The sequence below is a fragment of the Accipiter gentilis genome, chromosome 9, assembly GCF_929443795.1.
Source record: "Accipiter gentilis chromosome 9, bAccGen1.1, whole genome shotgun sequence".
NCBI classification, from domain to species: Eukaryota; Metazoa; Chordata; class Aves; order Accipitriformes; family Accipitridae; genus Astur; species Astur gentilis.
In genome coordinates this window covers 43566807-43579911 of record NC_064888.1, presented here as the reverse complement: position 1 = coordinate 43579911, position 13105 = coordinate 43566807, and the positions used below count along the sequence as shown (strand labels likewise).

Genomic DNA, 13105 nt, shown 5'->3' with positions numbered 1-13105 from the left:
CGGCGGCGGTCAGTGCCCGCGCGTCCCGCCGACCCCGCAGCTCCCTCAGCCCGGCGTGTCGCTCCGCCGCGGCGGCAGAAGAGCGGAGGCCGCGCCATGTCGTGGCTCAGCCCGCAGGAGGAGAACTTGCAGGGTAAGGGCCGGCGGCCGCGGGCAGGGGAGGCCGGGCCTGGGGCCGTCGCGGTCGGTGGCGGGGGTCCGTGAGGCGGTCCGGCCTCCCCTCTCTTCCTCCCTCCCCCGGTGCCCGCCGGCCTGCGCGGCCGCGGGCGGCGCCGCCGCCCTCAGGGGCGGCGCGGCGCTGAGGCGGGCGGCCGGGCCGCCGCCGTCCCGGGCCTGCCCGGAGGCCGGGCGCGGAGGCGAGGGCGGGCGGGCGGCGGCTCTGCCGTCGCTGGCCGGGCGCGGGCGCTTCGCGGGGGGCGAGGCCGCGGGGCAGCGTCCTGCGGGCATTAAGGCGCCAGAAGCCCGGCTGCCTCCGCGGGTCCGAGCAGCCCCGCGGAGGCTTGGTGCTCGGGCGGTGTGTCCCTCGGCGGGGCCGGGCCTGGGGGACGCTCCGGTGCCGGTCGGTGCCTGCCCGGAGCGGGCAGGCGAGACCTGGCGCGCTGTGCCCGGTCAGCCCCCGTCGGTACGGGGCGGGTTTTTCTACCCTTCGGCTGTGCCCGTACCGCAGCCCGGCAGTCGTTGCTCGTTAAACCGTCCTCAGAGCTTCCTCGTCGCGCAGGGAGATGAAGACTCGGGTGGAAGAGCGGGTCAAGTGTAAGACGCCCTGGTGTCTCGGTTGTGTAGCCGAACTGGCAAGTAAGGCTGGGTTAGCGTAGATCTTCGTGAGATCTGTGCACTGGGTCAAACGCAGATCCTTCCTCCTCAAAAGAAACCATCTGCGGGCAGTTTGGGATATGCCTTTGAGGAGAGATCAGGGTCAATTGCGCGTACGGTGCGTTTTGCTGAAGTCGGAAGGAAATTTACCTTCCCCGTGAAAGATCTGTGTGCAGCTGTGTACTAAATTGTGTGACTTACACGGTGACTTTTTAAGGAGATACTCTGATTTTTCTGTGGAATTTTACTTTTTTGTTTATGGTTTTGAAGGCCATACGTTAAGAAATTAAGATTTCCAGACCTGCTACGCTCCCGCAGTATGTATCCTGGGCTGGAATATCATACAAGATCATTCTCTTCAAAATCCTTCCCCACAACTTGGTCTATTCAGTTTGCATTGCCATGTTACGTGTGCTTTTATCTGTTTGTGTTTCCAACCTCATAAAAACATGGTTTCTTTTATCTTTAAATGATAATACAACGGGACATTCCTAGTGCACTAGCACAACCTTATTCTCAAGAAAGTCTAAAAAAACCCAACAAATGTGTAAAACACAGGTACTTCTGTTGTAATCTTAATCTTCTCTGTGTTTTATCCTGCATTCACTGTGCTGTATCCAGTAAGATTTCAGTAGGTAGTGTTAGTTTGCTGTATGAAGCAGTTATGTTTGTCTGGGGTGCTGATGATTGTTGAAATGTGAGTGTGCCTCAAATAGTACACATCTTTACAGGAGAAAATAGCTTATGAGCATGTATACAAATCATTGTAGTGCAGTCCACACAGCATGAAGTCGTTCTGCTTTTATAAGCAGAGGAGCAGAAGCTGAGGTGGGATGTGCTGAGGAGCAAGGGCAAGTAGACTAGGAGCTAGCTGATACTCAAGGTAGCTGGAGCCAGAGCTCCAGCTGGACACTAGCTTAATTTAAGCTTCAGTGGTTGTGATCATTGTTTGGTAACAACTTGGGCTTTTATAAGTCTTGGGGGAAAGAGTAGGGGAAAGTTTGTCTGGGTATAAACATGTACCACATACGGTCATGTGGAGGGGGAAAAAACCACAAACCAACTGTCCTGGTTTTGGCTGGGATAGAATTAATTTTATTTCTAGTAGCTTGTATAGTCTTATGTCTTGGATTCAGTATGAGAAGAAAACTGATAACACCCTGGTGTTTTCAGTTGTTGCTAAGTAGTGTTTAGTCTAAAGTCAAGGATTTTTCAGCTTCTCATGCCCAGCCAGCAAGAAGGCTGGAGGGGCACAAGAAGGTGAGCGGGGACACAGCCAGGACAGCTGACCCAAACTGGCCGAAGGATATTCCATACCATGTGATGTCATGGCCAGTATATAAACTGGGGGGAGTTGGCCTGGAGGGATTGCTGCTCAGGAACTAACTGAGCATTGGTCGGTGAGTGGTGAGCAATTGCATTGTGCATCACTTGTTTTGTATATTCCAATCTTTTATTGTTATTGTCATTTTAGTATTGTTGTTATTATCACTAGTTTCTTGCTTTCTGTTCTATTAAGCTGTTCTTATCTCAACCCGTGAGTTTCACCTTTTTCCTTCTGATTCTTTCCCCCATCCCACTGGGTGGGGGGGAAGTCAGTGAGTGGCTGCCTGGTGCTTAGTTGCTGGCTGGGGTTAAACCACGACACAATCAAAACAACAAACCAGTTGTGAAGTAAAAGAGACTATCCAGAAAAATGCTTCTTCAAAGCTTGTAACTTAGTATGTTTCCATTCAAAAGATACTGTGGTCATCTGGCTTTTTAGAAGAGAGATATTAATGTTACTAGTGCAGATTAAGCACTTCGGCTTTTTGCTGTTTTAATTTAATTTATGAAACTTCAATCTCTTCACAACTGGTATATCTTTTTCCACTTGACGTTTCTATGTCAGGCTAGATCTCTGCATTGGCTTCTCCCCTTCTCCATACCTCTAAAACTGCTCCTTTATTCCTTCTGCTGTTCTCTTGACCTCTGCCCCAGCTTCCCTTCCTCAGCAGGAACAGTCCAAACACCGCTATCTGTCTCCCTTTCTATGCTTATGCCTTGGACATCATTTCTGCTGTTCTCACCAGAATTCTGGGAGTTTCACTTGCCCTCTCTCTCCTGTATTTATTGTTACATTTCCTGTAAACTGTTCTAGGATGGACACAATACATCTATCTACTTCCACTGTTGTTTGCACACCTAAGCATGTTAGATAGGTAAATTCCACGGACATTTATACAATTCAAATACTCTCTGTCTCTTGAGCTGATATTTATAAATGAGACAACAGATACAGGTCCTTTTGTGCATTGGTTACTGCTAGCCTAGAAGAGAGTTGTTACTCAGCACACTCTTAAAAAAACAAAGCAACATGTGACTGTCTGTGTTAAATATACTGCAAGTAGCAAACACATGATCTAGTTGTTGCCACATATCCTCTATTGCTTAACAGTAACACCTAAAAATCCTTACTGGAAAAGGCTAAACAAAACACAGTTATTGGACTTTCAATAAATGAATAAATAAACTTTGGCAGAGAAAGTCCTTGAGATTGTTTTGTTTGACTGCCACCTATGTTGAACAATAAAAATTAAATGTATCCTGAAATTAAAGATCTTCAGCTGCAGAAAGAGATGCAATGTACTGACCAGCTTCAGTTCTGTGAGACTTCCAGCTCACTAACAAAGGCATCCCCACGTTTTGGCATTTCACCATGTTTATTAGCTGAGATGTCAATGCTAGTACTTCTGCATGTCATACTATAATGTCATGCTGGGGAGGATCAACAGTCTCATATTTTACATGCCTTTTATGCAAAATCACTTGGTTTATTCTGCTTCTATTTTCAATTATGCCAAGCAGGTTCCTGGGTGGAACTCCACTTCAGCAGTAATGGAAATGGCAGTGGAAACACTGTCACTCCAACGAGCCAAGAACAAGTACCAGCCTCTATTTCCATTCACAATGGTGACATGGAGAAAATACTCCTTGATGCTCAACATGAATCTGGAAGAAGCAGTTCAAGAGAAAGTTCACATTGCGACAGGTAAACAAGATGCTTTATTGTAATTAAAGTAAAGGTCACTATTAGACAAAGCCATTTTTATGCACAAGTGGCAAAGGCAAATACAGAAATGCTTATGTATGTGTGTGTTTACATATGTATGTGCATATACACGTATGCAGAGAGGAAGAGATAGGAAAATTTCAAATTTAAAGACTGGTATTTAAATACTAGAGTAATGCCTGGGTAGAAGCCTGTCCTGAAACCAAAAAGAAATTACAGGGGAAAGGACTCTAGGAGAGTTGTCATGTCTCATGAGGATGCCATCTTAGGCTTTTAGTGTATCCTGATAAAGGCCAGCAGCAGCAGCTGAACTTCCCACGGGTGTGCTGCTCGTGTACAGGCAACAGCCCAGCCTTGTTATAGTAAATAAAATACTCTGGAGCCGTGTGTGGCTGTCATTCTAAAGGATCAGTCCTTGTGCAACCAATGTCAGTTCTGTTCTTAAGAGCATATAGCGCTACTAACACTGCTGTCTGCAACAGGAATGTCAGAGAAAGGTGATAATAAGCAGCTTGTGTTTTGTAATGAGGTACATCAGTTAATAGTTCTTAAGTAATTGCTAAAGAATTGTCCTATATCTAGTTTACAAATCGTAATGGATTTCTAGGAGTATAACACAACAAAACAACTTATATCTGATGCAAATTGTCAGTCAGTGTTATTAATGAATTTATTTGATTTTGATGGGCTATGAAGTCTACGGTGCAAAGTTCATTTAAAAAAAAAAAAAAGAGCTACAGGACTCAAAATAGACAGTAGGTTGCAGAACTTCCTAGCCTTATCTGGCTAGTCTGAACTCAAACCAAAGCCCACTTTATTCATCATTTGCTGCCCATTGTTATTGAATAAGTAACACGGGCCAAATCGTACAGCCTCACAGGCATATCTCTGCACTGCTGAAAAACAGCTCTGTGCAGCAAACTTCTTGGCAGATCATTAGAAGATCAAAGATTAATTGAATATAATGGCTGGATTATGTCACCTATTGACAGATTAATCTCTTAAATTATGGTCAGGCCACTGTAGCTCTTTGGGAGAACTGTGCATGTAAGCTTCATTGACTAGCTTTTAGTGCATAACATAAACAACGTCATAAAAAATTTATTGAGTTCTTTCTTACTTGCACTTCTCTCTTTATCAAGCCCTCCTCGTTCCCAGACACCTCAGGACAGTCACAGAGCTTTGGAAATAGAGAGTCACAGCAGTGGAGAAAAGAATAGCTTTCAGGTAAAAATCTCATCTTGCTTTGGGGGAGAGAATTTCTTACTCTCATTGTTTGAAAACCAGCATTAGGAAATAAGAGGTGAAGCTGCTAATGTAGAGACTTAAATAACTTAGAATAGTCTTTGCAGAATCAGGTTTTGTGTATTTGTATCTGACTTGCATGGATTATTTTTTTTGGTTAATCTGTAACCTGAGATATTTCAGAAGGATTTAGGTGTCCTACTATCTTGTCTTTTTAAAATGGTTGGGTTTTCAAATGCCTCTTTCAAGCCACAAGTTGAAAAGGCCAACCTTCAGATCCTACAAGTAGCTTTTAGGAAAAAAAGACAATCCAAAACATAACCACTAGTCTAGAATTCAAGAGAGCTGGAGTCAGCACCGTCCTAAGCCTCTAACTTCTGGTGATCCTGAGGTGTATCATGGCTTATTTGTCCTGTGAAGTGGGCATTATTCTTTACTCAGTAGGTCGATTGTGATGTAAGTCTAACAGATTGAGACAATCAGATTTTACATTAAGATATATAGGAAATGCATTGATAGGGTGGGTATATACATGGCTATTTATGTGAATATTAATGTTCTGTGGGCAATTTACCATGCAGAAGTTTCCTCTTCCCCCACTGACTGTCAATTTGGCACATTTCATGCATCCCCCACAATGAAATTTTATTTAAATGCACTACCACTGGTGCATTATGAATTTAAAAAGTGAACTTGACAGCAGCAAGAATTCCTAGAGTCACTTAAATGTGACAGCCAATAACATACATTTTTCAGACCACTGCCATGGCTTTATGATTCCATTTTGTTTTAACAACTAGTACTTAGCATTTCTACATGCTGCTTTGAAAAACTCACTGTTAGATCTCATTTCATTTTGTACATTTGTTTACATAATTGCAAAGAAAATTAGTAAATACATTTGAGAAAAGAGTGGGGAAAAGGATACTATATATTAACCATGTTTTATTGATATACAGCTTGTTGCATGATGACAGGCTAAAATCTTAAGTCTTCACTGTGATTAGATACTGGCTTTTAGTATGAAAAAATTTACTTAAAACATTTTGAGGAGTAAAGTATTAAATGTATTTAAGTAAATTTCTCTGCTCTTCCAAAGACTTGGTGTATTATCTTGAGTAAATCACTCTCCCTGCACTGTTTATATACAAAGAGAAACTATTTTCTCATTAAATCAAGGTATATTCTGTGCCTGTGACTAATTCTTACAGGGCTAGCAGTTAGCAATTAGAAATTAAGATTATATTTCACTTGGGGCCTCTGCATGAAGACATGTACGATGTACAATAAACTGGCAAAAGTTACCAGCACTAACAGTTACTTGCGCTCTGATGTGCAATGTTATTTTTTTAATTCTAGTAAGAACTCAGGACCCTTGCATCTTACTTTAAAAAAAAAACAGATTTCTTCCATCACTTCCCTCTTTCAATTACTGTTGTTTATCATCTGTAGCTGAGTGTGCACTGGCTATTAGACTTTGAGAACAAATAATCAAATGTTAGAAAACCATCAGAATTGAAGTTGCCTGGACAGTTTTATTTCTATTCTTAAGCGTATATGTCTGCATATATAGCTATTTTAATTCTATGATCAGATGCTATTTTTATCACAAGACCTTGGCTCCATTTAATGCACATGTATTAAGCAAGAAACTATTCTTATTCAGCATTTATGCTGTAATTCACTTGAAAACAAAGCCACTGTTTGTTTGGGGGTGTTTTTCTGCACAGATGTGTGCAGGTCGACCTGAGCTCACTTCACCCCTATTTCCAATACTGGCCCAAAAGCCAGGTAGCTTTGAGACTAGAAGTAGTTTCACTTGGCTTGTGTTAGCTTGATCAAGGATCTTCAGATAAGTATGACTTCCAGTTTTGAATGCAGGGAAAAAGTTTCTTCTGCCAAATGTCAGTCAGATGTGTGAACTGGAGATATTTTTGGATCCTGTATGTAAGGATTAAATGCAGGGCTCTGGCATTTTATTTCCATGGTAGTCTTTACTTAAGCAAATATGGGGTATGGATATGGGATATGGTCTTTTCCATTCACATCCTGCTCTGATGACAGATGTCCCTCCTCCCTCTGTCTTTATCTAGGATCTAAATACTTCAGTAGAAGGGATATGGAGAGTCCCCGGTGGGAGGAGATAGAAGTGAGCTTCAGAGGTAGTCTAGCATATGGTCTTTGATGAAGAACAGGAGCTTTGTATTGCAGTACTAACTTCCTACCTATTGTAGTTCTGAGTAGTGTTTGATAATGTTTGTTGTAGTCTGAAGAAGATTTTCTTGAAAGGAAGAAAGAAGTAGAAAGGTTCCTGAAGAAGAATATAGATCGGATATGGGATTGGTCCAGCAGGCCCGAGAACATCCCACCAAAGTGAGTGCTGTCAGTTCTTCTGGATGAACTCGGGTGCAGCCTTTACTTCCACAAGTCTAGATATGTATCTGTTAATGCTGTGACTGTGTTTTCTTCCTCAAAACTAGGGAATTCCTTTTTAAACATCCCAGGCGCACAGCTACTCTCAGCATGAGAAATACCAGTGTAATGAAGAAAGGGGGGATATTCTCAGCAGAATTTTTGAAGGTTTTTCTTCCATCTCTGCTGCTTTCTCATTTGCTTGCCATTGGACTAGGGTAAGTGTAAATTAAAAAAAAAGTAGATTTTTTTAACCTGTGTTCTCTGAGGTGTAATTCTGACTCTCAATTGCCTCTTTGTCTAAAAGATGGGTAATACACTTTTTCCATAGAAGGGGGACATACAGTTATTCAGGAAGTGCTTTCTATTTGTCTGCTTGTGGTATTGCTGAATGTGTTAAGTTTTCCTTTTCTGCTTTTCTCACTAGTTGAGAATTTTTCAAAATAAAATTAAGGGGCAGTGAAATTAGGAGTTATATGTATGAACCATAGTTACACTTAAACAATACTTGGTTCCACTGGAGATATGACTGTTAATCTCACAACTAATTGCAAAGGAAAAAAGATACTATTTAATATACTTCAAAATTCCACTTGCACCTGGGAGGGTGGGGGACAGGAAACAAAGTGGGAATTGGTTTTCTTTAGATGATTTAGGGGTTAGATGATCCTTTCTTAAAAACAGCTGCAGAACACAGACTAAAGGGAAAAGATTAAATGCCTTTTAGTTACGATCAGAGTTTGCCTGTGTCTAAGCATGGCAGATTCCCTGATATCAGCAAGAAACGCTGGGAATCTGGGCACGTCTAGCTGTTCTCCCAGCAGTATGCTGTGCCATACTGGAGGGCTCAGGGAGAAGTCAGATGAGTTCTGGGGTGACACCTGTCATTAGCTCTGGTCCTGCTCTTTTTCTGCTCACTCCCTTACATAAATCCTGAACCTGATCAAGGCCATGGAAGTTGAGAGTGAGGGGAAGAGGAGGGCTCTGTGCAGCTGCAGTAACTGGAAGGAGGGACAGCCCAAACCTTCGGTGGTCCATGTGGTATACATCATTTTGGATGGATGAAGGCACAGGTTATCCTCCTGTACAAACCCAAGATCTCAGCCACATAATACTGTAAAAGTAACAGACTAATTTAACTCCTTCCAAAAATAAAATGAGTAATTGGACAAGATAGAATAAAAGCATAATGGAATTTTCCTTTCAAAATAAACAAGTTTGGTGGTGTAAGTACTTATTTTCTTCCTGGTCACCTCTACCACTGCTGCAAATTTGCATCATTCCAGTTCCATAATGAGTGAGTAACAAAGTCACATCTTCAGGAAGTGCTTAATGTAGCATCCGTAAAATAGTTACACTTAAAAATAATAATTTCTTTAAGCTACAAGAAGTACATGAATAGAAGATGCAATGTAGGGCAGCTGTGAAAGCATACTAAGCTGGGAAATAATGACTAGAGAAATAGTAAGAAGTACATGAAGATGACAGTAAAATGAGAGCTTTACAAATTTCAGAGGTATTCAGCAAATGGAAAAACTTAAGATAACAAAAGGAAAAATGTAATAAAACATCTGACTTTGAGACCTGAAGCAGTGTGTCCTTGCTAACCACATACTTATGTCTGACTCTTGCATTCCTGAAACTGAACAGCTTACACAGAATTGTTCAGTCTTAGAGCTCAGGGAGCATTACTAGAAAAGGGTGTGCACAAAGTCACTAGCAACTGAAAATCAAGTTTCATAGTAGTCACTTGCTTTGCCTGCTTAATTATAACTGGCACTGCTACTCCTGCTGGAAATTATGTAACTAGTAACCTGATGAGGGAAAAAAGTGTTCCTTGCATGCTGTATGTTCTTTTTAAAATGAAATGCAGCACTCACTGACCATGTGTTCTTGGTCCTCAGGATTTACATTGGAAGACGCCTTACAACCACAGCTTCAAGTAGTACATTTTAAATGCACCTGACATCTAGTTTCAGAGCAAAGAAAATACTCATCTGGGAATACAGGAGGTGAACAGCAGCTAGTGATGACTACCTGATCAGTGTGTACTTGTTCTGTAAATGTGTTCTTGTTTAGTAAGTATGGGAAAAGAGACACTAAAGCTAATGTATCGTATATAGTCTTCTGGATCAATTCATAGAGCTTTTTTCAGATGCATTAACGTCTGTTATATTGCTTTGTAGTGAACTATCTTTGAAAATTAAAAGAACTTGATGTTTAAAAACAATCCTAGCTTTAATACAGCAATCTGATTCAGCTAGGTATTCATCTAAACTGCTGTTTTGTTGTACTTCATGGATGTGAATATTTGTCACTGCTGCTGTAATCATGACAATAAGGGATTAGCCCAAAACAATGTGTGGCCTTATGTACTATATATGGGAATTCAGAGAAGCTTTTACCTTGCTCAAGGCAGTTTCTTCCTTATGTAGATTTTACCTACTGTGCTCTCACATTTGTGTGATATGTGAAATGTTGAGAGACACAGTCAGCTGGAAGGAATTAGCATGTGAGTGAAACTTCCATTAGTTTTTACTAGTTCGGAGTGTGATGTACAACAGCCTGAATTAAAATTTGGACTTTAGTGCCTAATACGTAGCTTCTTTTGCAAAGATGTTAATTTAACTCCCCAATTAACAGAAGTTCCTTCTGTTGTATCTACTTGCAGGCTACTGCTTCTCAGTCTTTTTATCTGTAAAATAATAAATTTGCATCTTATTTGCCTCATCCTTGTATAGATTTTAAAAAAGGGTTGCTTGCTTGTTTGTTTTTACTAATGGAATGCCTTTTCATTCAGTGATTGTACCTTATTTAAGGAGAAAATGAATGTTTGCCAAAATATTATGTTTTATATATTTAAATAAAAAGGTTCCTTGTAGAGTCAGAGTTTTCTTGTTCCTTTTTCTCTAGTAACTCTTGAAAGTGGCTGATAAGGCTCTGTCTTTAAAAATGAGTTTCATACTGTGTAACTGACAAGAAAGATGTTTTCATAGAAAGCAACTTCAGTGTTTGTTCTTAAACTGCAATATGGCTGAGCTATTGGTAGAAGTTGCTCAGTAAACAGAAACTCACTGAGCTTTCAATACATATTCTACTTAGTACTGTTGTCATCATTTAAAAATAAATTTGCTTTATACTTTTATTTTTGTCCTTACTTAGCAGTACTGACTACTTCTGTGCTTGAAAGGGAACCTGTAAAAATGTGGTTAGTGGGCACCTGGTAATACTATACAGAGGGCAGGGCCTGCCATCATGCGACATCCTGTGGCTGCAGGACTGGATGCTGCTGTGCAGGCCAGTACATGTGTTTTGTTTTCCCTGGGAGTAAATCACTTGTTCTCACTTCTATGAATTAATCATACACCTTTTACAGATGGACCAGTATCTGTTTGGGTTTTTTACTATATGTCTACATGTGCAATAAAATGGATTTATAGGATTTTATTAATTTCTGAATAATACTTCCCCTATGTGCTGTTGGATGCATTTTTTTTATCTGACTACAGGCAGAGTTGAACCTCAGTGTTGCACCAAAATAGTATTACAAACATTGGTATCAGAATGACTGTTAGATCAACTGCTTCTTCCTCCTTTGAAAAAACAAGATTTACTTTGTTTTTTAATACCATTACATCAGATATAAATAAAAGATTCCTTATAAGTACTGCTAAAACCCTAACAACTAGCCCAACTCCTCACCTTTCCTTGAATTACAGCAGGTAGAGCAGGGTGTTTGGTGAGCACCAGCCCATGTGCAGGTTCATGTTTCATTTAACCAGGGTTCTTGCTGTGTTCCTTGGTATTAGGTATTTCTTGTTTTCAGTGAAAGTGAACATACACCAACTGTGGTGGAAGTTCCCTGGGTTCATATTCTACTACAACTGGTATTTTAAAAAGGAAGATTCACAGCAACAGTTAAAGGCGTTTAGGATTATGCTGAAGTAATACTCACCTGAGTACTCCTATCTGCATTGCAAAGTTAGTTGTATGAAAGTATCTATTGTGAATAGTGGAATTATAGTGGTTCTTTGTTCTTTTCTCCTTTCTCTTTTTAAACACAGATGCAAAGAAATAGTGTATGGACAGGAAGAGAATTACCACCCTAACAGACCTGCAAAGTAGGCATTTGTTAACTTCCTTGCAGTAGCTGGAACTCTTCAAGCCCAGGCTCCTGTGTGAGGCTAAAAGCAAAGGTTGAATCAGAAGCAGCCAGAGCGTATCCTCACCTTGGCAAACTGGAACAGGTGAATGCCAGCCTGAACTTTCTTGTTAGGCTTTCATGTCCTGTATAACTGTTACCACAGATTAAGGTAGTAAAATGAAAAAAATGTTCTGTATATGTAAACCATGTTACTTATTTGCATATATTTATCATTACCAACACCTTCATAAGTGGCATATCTATTACCTCTCATAGCTGCTGAGAAAACATTTCTACCTTACATTGCTACTTTGCTTTGAAATGAGAAGTGATTTATGTTATAGTGTCCCCTATTATTATTATTAGTCCATCAGCTCCACTATCCCTTGGGATCACGCCCATGGGTATCATGCAGAGGCATAGATCAGCCTTTACAACTTCCATCTTGCGCAGTGTGGTACCCTGCCCAGCAGGTCATCGCAGCCCAGAAAACCCCTCAGTTCTTGTTGGACGCTTACTAAGATTGCTGTGGTCAGACTGGAGCGAGCGAAAGCAAACAGTGCGAGACAGGAACGGGGAGAAGGAGGGCGGCAGAAAAGTCATCTCAGTCTCTTGTTCCACAGACCTTTGCAGACAGTCAACTTTTTCAGCTTAGGCACAATGAACAAGGGTTTTAGAGGTAGTTACACATTTCATCCTTACTCATTCTTAATTTACATTGGTTTTAATTAGAATTACGTGCATAATCATCTCTGAGGAACTGATCCTCCGTCCCTGATCTTGCAGGGAATGAATATAGTTTCAGCAGCTTTTTCAGAGTGCATGTGTAGGTGCATGATAATTTTCCTAAAGCTATCAAGCAGAAATAGTTTGTCCATTTTCAGTTATCACAAAAAGTTGAAGGTAATAAATATAGATACTTGTTCTGTGGATAATCTGGACTGTGATTCTCTATATTTCATCAAGAACGCAGCAGCAAGGTGTACTCAGGGGTGCTAACGCTGTACTTGGGTAGCGGAGCGCTGACTACGGAAGTATCATACAGCCATTAGCACTCTGTTTATCCACATTTTTAGGATCATCATTCAGAAAACCTCACATTCAACCCACTCCACCATATTTCTATGACATGCCCAAGGTGATGATTACCCATTTCAGAAAAAACAATGTGTGAAACACCTAGAAGAACATCAGACAGTCAACATCTGTATCGGAGGTTTGTGCTTGTGGCAGCAACTTCTTAGGCTGCCCTGATCCAAGCTGAACCACTGAATATATAATAATTATTTTTAACATGATGGAAAGAAGCAAAGTTAATTAAAAAAAACCCCAAACCCTAGTCATCATGGTACATTTAAACTATTGGACATCATTATCCAATTATTGGTCAAAGCATTCTTACAGAGCTACATCAGTTTTCTGTGGTCAAATGTCAGCCT

The 13105-nt window shown here is 40.9% G+C and overlaps 1 protein-coding gene across 1 annotated transcript; it reads left to right on the top strand.

The window, feature by feature from the left end:
• BNIP3 (BCL2 interacting protein 3) lies at nucleotides 1-10411 on the top strand. Its single transcript, XM_049810805.1, has 6 exons — nucleotides 1-133; nucleotides 3661-3844; nucleotides 5008-5092; nucleotides 7377-7483; nucleotides 7591-7740; nucleotides 9427-10411. The coding sequence occupies exons 1-6, from the start codon at nucleotides 97-99 to the stop codon at nucleotides 9476-9478; spliced, it is 615 nt and encodes a 204-aa protein (XP_049666762.1). The 5' UTR covers nucleotides 1-96; the 3' UTR covers nucleotides 9479-10411.
• The last annotated feature ends 2694 nt before the right edge of the window (nucleotides 10412-13105 follow it).